Source organism: Phaseolus vulgaris, chromosome 6 (genome assembly GCF_000499845.2).
Source record: "Phaseolus vulgaris cultivar G19833 chromosome 6, P. vulgaris v2.0, whole genome shotgun sequence".
Classification (NCBI taxonomy): Eukaryota; Viridiplantae; Streptophyta; class Magnoliopsida; order Fabales; family Fabaceae; genus Phaseolus; species Phaseolus vulgaris.
Genome location: NC_023754.2, coordinates 11,741,744 through 11,752,245, shown reverse-complemented (window position 1 = coordinate 11,752,245; position 10,502 = coordinate 11,741,744). Strand labels below are relative to the sequence as shown.

Sequence of the window (10,502 nt, the reverse complement as noted above, 5' to 3'; positions counted from 1 at the left end):
TTATTATTATCATTAATTTTATTATTATTAATATCCTACTTTTTTTTCTTTAATAATTTTGTTATAAGTTTGATTGAATTATTGTTTTCGTGTATTTTATGGCGTTATTTGTGTCAACACAATAATAACAATATTGTCATCATACAATGCCAAAGACATGCATAAATGAATAAAAAACAAAAGTAAATTCAAACACTGTATTTCCATCTTCTACCTTATAAGTGAAAAAAAAACCACTTACTGTTGGTTTCGTGGTTTTGGAAGGAAACTTTGACTTCTCATATTTTGAATTTTGAATATAAAAATAGAAAACAAAAAAGGTGTTTGGTGGGATAAAAGTGAAGATTAATGGGAGAAAAAGATGCAATAGTGGAATACTCCTCAACAAGCTTCACTTTACAATGTTTAGTTTTGAATTTTGAAATTTTTGAATTTTAAAATAATGTTATTATCCTTTTGAGATATAAAATTAAACTTGTTCACAAAATGACAAATATCTCATCTCATATATTTTTAAAATAATAAAATAAAATATAAATATGAGAATAAAATTGAAATAAAATAAAATGGCATTTAAAGAGGAGAATTCCTTTATATATATATATTTACATAATATATATATGTGTAAATTTTATATTTTATTATTATTATAAATATTAATAATAATAATATTATTATTATTATTATTACGAAAATGGACTTTAAGCCTAACTCAACCCCATAAAACCGGCTCATAAGATTGAGGTCTGCACCCACTTATATATTATGAAATGTCCTTATCTCTAGTCGATGTGGGATCTCCAACACACCCCCCTCACGTCGAGAGTGATAGATAGACTATATACTTTGGGTGGTCCGATAGCGGCCCGATAGCGGGTGACCTGATAAGCCCAACAAATACTCGCTAGGATAGGCTCGAAATGGCTCTGATACCACTTATATACAATGAAAGGCTTTAATCTCTAGTCGATGTGGGATCTCCAACAATTATCATTAATTTTATTATTATTAATAATAATAGTAAATAATAATATTAATATTGATAATGATAATAATAATAATAATAATAATAATAATATTAAAAATAATATGATAATAATAATATTAAAAATATTAGTATTAGTAATATTAATTAATATTAATAATATTTGTATTATTAATAATTTTAATAATATTAATACCTATAACAAAATATTAATCGACATTACAAAGAGATTTATTTTGTTATGTAATGTGTTAAAAAATTACATACGAATTATTTATTTTTATATATATTGTGTCCAAATATTATATATGAATTTGTTTTTTTTATGTAATTTATCCAAAAAATTATATAAGGATTTATTTTCGTACTCTCAAGATATTACCTATAATGTACATACGAGATAATGATAATACTATTAATATTATTAACAAATAGTTTTAATATTTATTTTATTATTATTTATATATAATTATTATTATAATATTATATTATTTATAATAATATTAATACTATTTTACTTATAGAGTGGGTAAGACAAATTTAGAGTGGGTAAGACAAATTTATATCTTAGGTTATAATTTGCTAATTATAAGAATGCTCATCTCGATAGAGAAGAAAAAGATAATAAAAAAAATATAGATCAATTACTAAAGAGTACACTGTAGTGTACTTCTCTAAAATGTTATGTTTTAAATATATATTGAGTTTTGTATACATCAAAAAATGAATTATTCTTTTTAAAACTAAGAATCCAAAATGTAAAAATACATGAGTTGATTTAACCAAAAAAAAGTATTTAAATAGTAATTCAAAATTCTAACAAATTATTTATACGTATGGGATATAGAGAGAGAAAAAGTATGGTTTGCAAAATGAAAAGGCTTCATTTCATTGTTATTCATATCTCATCAGAATCAGAATGAACCTAAAATATGCCCTTTTTACAAATCATGACAAACAAAAGCCTTTTGCTATCCCCATTATTACTAACCACACCTTCTACTATTAAAAAAAGAATTAAAATAACCACTCCACCATGTCACCGTTGTTGTCATTGCACTCTTTGGATAGGGCATTGGCAAAAATTATTAAATGTATTATATAAAATTATAATTTTATTTTTTATTAAATTTTAAATATTATGCAATTTCAATTTAATTTCATTGTTGATACGTAGTCTTGAATCAAAAGTTTTGATAAGGATTATTTCTCTGAATATATTTTTGTCGACAAAGAACAAGACATGTGTTTCATTCTTTTTTGTACGCATGTGCTATGTCTAAATTATAATTACTCACATTCATGTTATATCTATGTTATTTTGATATGAATATAAGAAATTTAAAAAAATTTAACAAATTATTGTTTGAAAAAAAAGCTTAATTCTGAAATTATTGTTTATATTTTGGAAAGCACATTTCATGTATTTTGGAAACCTTCCATAAATTATTATTATTATTATTATTTTTATTATATATATATATATATATATATTTTTTACACAAATAGATCATCATATATGTGTCAAAGCTTTTAGAATATTATTTTGAACTTTATATTTTATTTCTATATACTAGACGTATTTTATTGGCTGTTACAGTTTTTAAATACTACACTTAAAAATAATTCAGTCTAATTTAAGAAAAATGTTTAATTATTTTAAAAAATTCAATTTTCAGTTTCATATATATATTTTTATTCTGGAAAAAAAAAATATTTCTGTTACAGCTAAACGAATATATTTATTTATTTTAAAAACACTTTATAACAAACATACTGAAATAAAAAATATTTCTCACAATAATAAACCCGTCCATAAATTCAAAAGGCTTCCAAAAATCGATAATTCGGATCTAAGGTGATCCTACAATAATAAAAAATATTAAAAATATTAATACTTTTTATTATCATATTTAAAAATATAAAAAATATATCAAAATATTTTAATTTAAATTATTAATCCTTACAATTAAATTTTATTTATTTATTAGTTATAATTAAAAATTAACATAGAAATATTAATTAATAAACTAAAAATTTAAAAAATATTTACATAATTAATATTACTTTAATTTATATATATAACAATATTCAGTTATATTCCTACACAATTTACACAATAATCTTTTAATTGAAAATACAATTTTTAGTAAAAATATATTTTGGATTTTAATTTTTATCTTTAGCATATATAGAAAATAAAAGAAAAATATTTTAAAAATATAGAAAATAAAAACTGTTTTAAAAGATATTTGAAGGGGTTAGATAAGATAAAGATATCTGGATTTAGAAATGTTATTTAAAAAGATAAATAGATGTGTGTGAAATTGGTTTATTCAGTGCTAAAAATCAGAGCAATTGTTTTTGTTCTCCTTTCCTTTCTCTTACTATGACTTTCACTGCAAATATAGTGTTCTTCTTCACTTTTCTAATTGCCATTATTGTCCCTATCACTTCACAGCCATGCAACTCATACAGGTTTTTAAAACACATCATCTTTTTCTTTTTCTTTCTATTTTATATGCTTACTCTCCTTTTTTTTTTCTTATATCAAGTTTTCAGAAAACATAAAATCATCATCTTTTCTTATATTTGCTTCAATATATGTGAAAGGTTAATTTTATGAAGAAATGTAAATACAAAAACATTTATCATATAATATAAAATAGTAAAGGTCATATTTTTAAAATAATAAAATCACCATCTTTTATTATATTCGCTTCAATATATGTCGAAGGTTAATTTTGTGAAATGTAACAACAAAACAATCTCAATTAATTTTTCATAAAAATATTCTTTTTTATTTTTTAAATTTCTAGTTTTCTAAATACAAAATAAATATGCTTTTTTTAATGGAAGGGGTTTGAAGATATATACTGGATGACTTAACAAATTAGTGTTTTATTTATATTAGGTGAAATGATACTTTGATAAAAACATTTATCATATAAATTATATATAATGAAGCTCATATTTCTAATTTTAAAATCATACAGGTTTTCAAACAACATTAAGTATGCGGCTTGTGAGGATTTGCCCGTTCTTGAATCCTCATTGCATTGGAACTACCATCCATCATCAGGTATAGTTGATGTTGCATTCAACAAAGCCAACGCAAAGGATTCAAGTTGGGTTGCATGGGCCATAAACCCTATCTCAAAGGGCATGGTGGGTTCACAATCATTCGTGGCCGTTCATAAATCAAATGGGACCATCAAAGCATATACATCACCGATAACAAGTTATGCGACGATGCTACAAGAGGGAAATCTCAGTTTTTCGGTTTATAGTCTTTCTACGTCATACACAAATGGTGGCATCATCATCTTTGCGACTTTTCAACTTCCCCCCAACAAGACTGTGGTAAACCATGCTTGGCAAGAGGGTCTGGTTTCTGAAGATGGCACTCTCAAGGCTCACTCCTTTTCACGCTCTAATCTTCAATCCTATGGAACCATCGATTTCATATCTGGCAAGGTTTCTAAATCTGATGGAGATGTGAACTCACGAACCATGTTAAGAAATGTAAGAAATTTGGAATTTATGATATTTTTTAGAAGAAGTATATATTTTGACCTTGTGAATTATGTAGGTTCATGGAATTTTGAATACCGTGAGTTGGGGAATAATGATGCCGATTGGAGTGATGATGGGTCGTTACTTGAAGGTGGTGGATGGTTTGGGAAGCACTTGGTTTCACTTGCATCGAGCATGCCAATCACTATCCTTCTTGATCGGCATTGTTGGCTTTGGAACTGGTTTGTATATTGGAAACCACTCTGGGATTCATCATGCTCCTCATCGATGCGTTGGAATCACTCTAATGTGTCTTGCATCTGCACAAGTTCTTGTTGTTGTGTGTTTGAGGCCTAAGAAGGATCACAAATATAGAATATTTTGGAACATTTTTCATTACATAGTTGGTTATGCAACTATTGCATTGGCCATATGGAACGTCTTGAAAGGTTTTGACATTTTGAATGCTCACAATGTGTGGAAGAATAGCTATGTGGGCATAATCATATCTTTGGCTGTAACTGCTGTCATTTTGGAGGTCACAACATGGATTTGGATTTGCAACAAAAAGAGGGCCAAGAACTCTCAAGACCATGTTGCCATTGGTGAACAACTGACATAGACTATAGCAATCAACAGACATAGACTATAACAATCTTTACTTTTCATGTAATTGATTCTTTTCTTTAAAGTTTCATCATACTGTACAATAATTAATGATTTTTTCAATGTTATAAGATCCAAATTTTGTATGTCTTTCCTTAAGTGATTTTCATAGGCTATTGTTATCAAACCCCTATTTTTATTTTATCTTATGGATCAAATTTTACCTTTATTCATTAAATTTATTTGTATATCAAGGCCGACTCAATATAATTTTTTTTTTAAACTATTAGGAAAAATATTTTTGTGTTGTGTTAACATAAAAAGTCATTAATATATATAAAACAATATATTGATAGGTATAAAATTTGTCCTAATAGTGATTAGATAAGAATAAATAAGACTATTGAATTGGTAATAGTATCATATACTAGTATTAATATAATATTTGTATAACTAAAAGTTGAAGAAAAAAAAGTAATATATATACATATATATATATATATATGATCCTGCCGGTTGACCTAGCGCAAGAGCGTTGCCTCGTCACGATCCTCCTCACCAGCTTGACACCACGTGCCCTTCAAGTCCACACCACAGAAAGTCTCTCTCTGAGAACCTGAAAACACAAGATGGCGCCTCTGCGGCCGGTGGCGCTCCGACGCTCAAGTCAGTAACAAGAACACCCAAAAACTGAGAGAAAAATATACTCTGTAGAATCGTACTAAAGTGCACACAACCCTAGCAATGAGCCGTAATGAAAAACGTACCTCTGCAAATTCTGTTAAGTTTACCTTTATAGCTAGGTTTTTTCTCTCTCCAAGCAGTTATTCTTTGGACGCGTGGCTCGCATCCAACCCTGCATGTGTCACCATCTGGGCTGGGGTCGCAGGTAGTACCCAGCCCTACACGTGTCATCATCTGAGCTAGGATAACCCGAGCGTCATTTCTCTATTGCATCCAACCCTACACGTGCTATCATCTGGGTTGGAGTAACAGGTAGCATCCAACCCTACACGTGTCCTCATCTGGGTTGAGGTAACTTGAGCGTTATTTCTGTGTAGTAACCAGTCACGCGGCTAAGTCCTCTACTCAAGGAGTAAGCTAGCACGCAATATGCTCTAGAACACCACTCGACAAGGCGAGTATCGGGTGCAGCAAAGTGCACCATCTCTGTGATATCGCTTGTCGCTAGTTGCACCTTCCTTATCGCTACGCCATGCATGTTCTAGCTGAGGAAACCTTGCCACCAACGAATGTCCACTTTGGGAATCCTGTCGCTGATGGGCAAGCTGTTCCCTTCAACCCACACGACCTTCACGCCTTATGCTGGCGCAACAACCATCTTACTGAAATTATACGCTTGAACTTACTCTTCTGAGCCTCCAGCAGCTTCAATTGAGTTTACTGGGAGATCCGGCGATGTGCTCCTCGCGGCGACGTCAGACCACCTGATCTCCCATTATCTAACACGTCGATGACACACAACCAACAACCGGCCATGTTCATCATAGAACGCCAGTTCCATGAATTGGCGACTATGCTCACTCCTGAACCATTCGTTTCTCACTTGTCCACGTGTTCTGCTGAGCACGCCCCATACGGTCACGTGCCAGGCACGTCATCACAACCGATGACCTGGTCGGTACACAAGCCCCCCAGTCTTGAGCTGCGACTTGTTCAGCGAAAAGGCTATATAGTTAAATTTCCGGCGACCTACGTGGCCTTGCGCATTGGCGCTCATTCTGTTCATCAATTTGACACTTCACCAACCCCCTTCGATCGCTCGACACGTGGACCTATCAACGACCATAATTCCGCGTCGCTTGCGCTTCTCGCAACGTTTGGGATTCTTCAAAACCTTTAAACACTTCGCGCCACTTCACTGTTTAATCATCTTCTTCCTTACTCCAAACTCTCGAAACACCTCAGCGAGCGCTTCGACTCCCTCGATCTCCATCTTGCCAAACACTTTTCTGATCATCAAAAGATAACTTTTTTGTCACTCCAACTGATATTTGTTGCATTTTAATCGGTTTGCATCATGCATTAACTGTCTGGTGCATACGTTGTGGGATGTTTTCTCTATTTTTCTTTTTCTTTTCTACGTTTAGGGTTTCTAAACCTTTTCTCTGCGAGCCCCCCCTTGTTCTTCTATCTCCTTCTCTTCTGTTGAGTCTCTCTGCTTATGAACTCTCATCTCTTCCCTTTTCGTCTTCTTGCAACTTCTTCGATGGCTCGCTCCAAAATTACACCAAACCCTCCTCCATCTCCTCGCAACCCTCCGGCGAACACCCGTAGGGCAAACCCTTCCTCCTCCCGCAACCCCCAAGGGACCCTAACGTCCCTTCGAGCCAGGTCGTGAGACCCGCGCCTTCTCGACCCAACCAAGCGCAGCCAAACCCACCTCACACCAGCACAGCTGTGAGGCCCCTTCCCAAATACAAGCAACTATATCCTTGGGCCTCCGCAACCCTGCTGGGTGAGACTTCATCCATCAACTCTGACCGCGATATCCTCCGTCTCAAGAAAGGTGACCAAACTCACCTTTCTTTCAGCATGGAACACGATGACAAGGTATCTGTGCATCCTTGTCCTCTTGGAGAGCCGATTTGCACCGATGACCAGGGGAGCGACGGCGGCCCCTTCTGCTTCATCTACGCTACAATGTTCAAGAAAGTCAAACTCTGATTCCCCTTCACCCGCTTCGAGAGGGAGCTCCTGACCGAGCTGGATATAGCCCCCGCCCAGCTTCATCCCAACAGCTGGGCGTTCGTCCGGGCCTACCAAATCATTTGCGCACACTTGGGACATCCGGCTTCAGTGGACGTGTTCCTCTACCTGTTCGAGGCCAAGAACCCGGGCGATCGTCTATGGGTTAGCCTTAATGGGGTCGTTGGGAGGTCTATCCTTTCCATCTTCCAGCAATCTTATAAGGACTGGAAGGGGAAATTCGTGCGCGTTCGCTGCAATGACCGAGACCCCTCCCTCCTCGAAGGGTTCCCCTTGTATTGGGTGAACAAGGGAAAGAAAGAGTCGAGCTTCAGGAAGGCCAGGGAGCCAGAAAAAATGGGGGAGCTCGACAAGGACTTATGCAACTTCTGGAAAAGAGATGCCTCTTCCAACGTGACTCTGCCTACTTCCTCCATCATCGCCTACGAGTTTCTCGAAGGCCAGCTGGATGTTCACATAGGTTTGTCCTTAAGTCCTTGAGTTCCCCTAGTTTACACTTGCATCACCCTGTCTTTACTTTGATGTCGCTGTTCTGATTTGCGTATGGTTTTAACTTTTCTCATGCATTGTCTTACACTGCTTATCTTCCTGTGCATTATTAACTGCCGAATCTTTGTGCTGGTTGGTAACTGTTGGCCTCTTTATGCAGATATGATGCTGGGGAAGGATAGGATGGCTGAGCTACGCTCTATAGCCAAGCTCCACAACCTTGCGGCGGGCTCCCAAACTATCCCAAACTCCGTTGCGGAGATCGCCGCCGCCCAAGGCCAGTCTCCACTAGTTGGCCCGTCCAACGTTGTTGCTCTCCCCGCCCCTGAGCGGAAGAAACTACCACCCAAAAAGGCTAAGAGGAAGGCCCCCAGGGTTGTATCGGACGACGAAGCAGATGAGAGCACCGAGGACGGGCTGATCTGCAAGAGGAAAAGAGGAGTTGCGACTGAGCTACCAGCAGCTGAGGTCGCCGCTCCTGACTACGCCGAGAATCCCCCCAGCGCCTCCACGCCCTTCGAGTCCGTTGGGGCCGTTCTTACCTCCAACACCTCGGCTGCTGAAGCTGCGCCTGAATAGCTCACCGATACACAAGCTTCATCCCAGGCAGCAACAGAACTACCAGCCTCACCACCACGCCTCGAGGCTCCCCCCGCCATCCGACCTTGTGAGGGTGGTGGTGAGCACCAACCCCCACCTCCTCCTCCAACACCAGGCCTCCCAGCTTCCCTCCAAGAGGCCTTGAAATCTTTTAACGTGCGCCTACATGCCATGGCCGACGAATGCCTTCCTCAAATCGTCGTCGAAGGGCTAAAAGGGTCCTTGGAGAAACTTGAGCTCGATTGCCGCATCCATCAAGAGGTTGCAAGCACCGCGAAAGCCGAGGCAGAGAAAATCAAATGCGACATGATGCTACAAGGCCTATAGTTCTCGCGGGTCGAAAACGCCCTCAACGAAGAGCTCCGAAGCTTGTGTAAGGACAAGAAAGAACTGCGCAAGAAGCTGCACGACAAGCTTCAGGACGCCATTGAGCTGGAGAGCAAGATCGTTCCTATGAGGAAGCGAATCGCGGAGCTGGAGGAGGCCCGAAGGTCCGACGCAGAGCAAATGTCCAAACTGGAGAAAAGGTCGACCGAGCGGGAAACTCTTTTGGGCAAGGTCGAGCAAGATCGGGATAAGGCAGCCAAAGATTTGAGTGAGACAGCTATCGAGCTTGCCCGAGTTCGTGAGGAGAACAGCGGGTTCACGCAGAAGGTCGACGAGCTTCAACTTGAAATCACCCGGGTTCGTGAAGAGAACAACAGGTTCAAGGCAAAGATCGACGAGCTTCAGCTTGAGGCTGCCCAAGTTCTTACTTCCGGCTTTGGAGCAGTTCTCGACCTCTCTAAATTTTCAGTGTACAATGAAGTGGTGGATGGCAAAATCATGCCTCCAACTTAACTGCCCCCATCTGCCACTTCAATTCTATCACCTTGAAACCTCTTGTATTTAACTTTGATTTCTATGTAATGACTTTCGTTCTGCTCAAACTGTCTGATATTCATGTGTATATATATATATATATATATATATATATATATATATATATATATATATATATATATATATATGGTCTTCTAGTTTATCTGTTGTGCGATCAACTGGCTTGACTGGCTGGCTTTTACTCAGCCCGATTAACTTAGCACAAACTGACGCTTAATTCTCTGGAAATCAACTTAACTTAAACAAACGGTTAATCTGTAGCAATAACGTTTAACACGAAATCACTTACTTGGCAATAAGGGCGTAGGTCGATCTCAGTATCTGCAATCTCATTCGCCCGATCTGCCAAAGGACGAGCGTATTTCTACGTTATCGCCCAAAGCTTCGCTGATCTGGCTCTCGCCGCGTAATGCTCTTTCTATTTCAATCCCAAGCCATGGGTTTTCGGCGATGCCATTTTTCTTTAACTGAAAATGTCCTCTGCGGGGTCATCACATGACTTCGTCTTTGCTCATCTGGAAGGAGAGCTGCCTTCCGGATCTCCCCCTAACCTTCCCGAGTCCTTAACCTGGGATAACTTAAATCATTGTCCCCTCATCTGGGGGTAGAGCCGCCTTTCGGATCCTTCTCTACCTCCCTGAGTTTTAGAACAATGATTTAGGTGGTGAGGTGCCCTCTGCGAACCTTCCCCGAC

At 36.9% G+C, this 10,502-nt stretch overlaps 1 protein-coding gene across 1 annotated transcript; it reads left to right on the top strand.

Moving 5' to 3' along the window:
* Positions 1–3,374: 3,374 nt before the first annotated feature.
* Positions 3,375–5,123, top strand: LOC137833379 (cytochrome b561 and DOMON domain-containing protein At5g47530-like). Its single transcript, XM_068641729.1, has 3 exons — positions 3,375–3,463; positions 3,982–4,510; positions 4,578–5,123. Exons 1-3 carry the CDS (start codon positions 3,375–3,377, stop codon positions 5,121–5,123), a joined length of 1,164 nt encoding a protein of 387 aa, XP_068497830.1.
* The last annotated feature ends 5,379 nt before the right edge of the window (positions 5,124–10,502 follow it).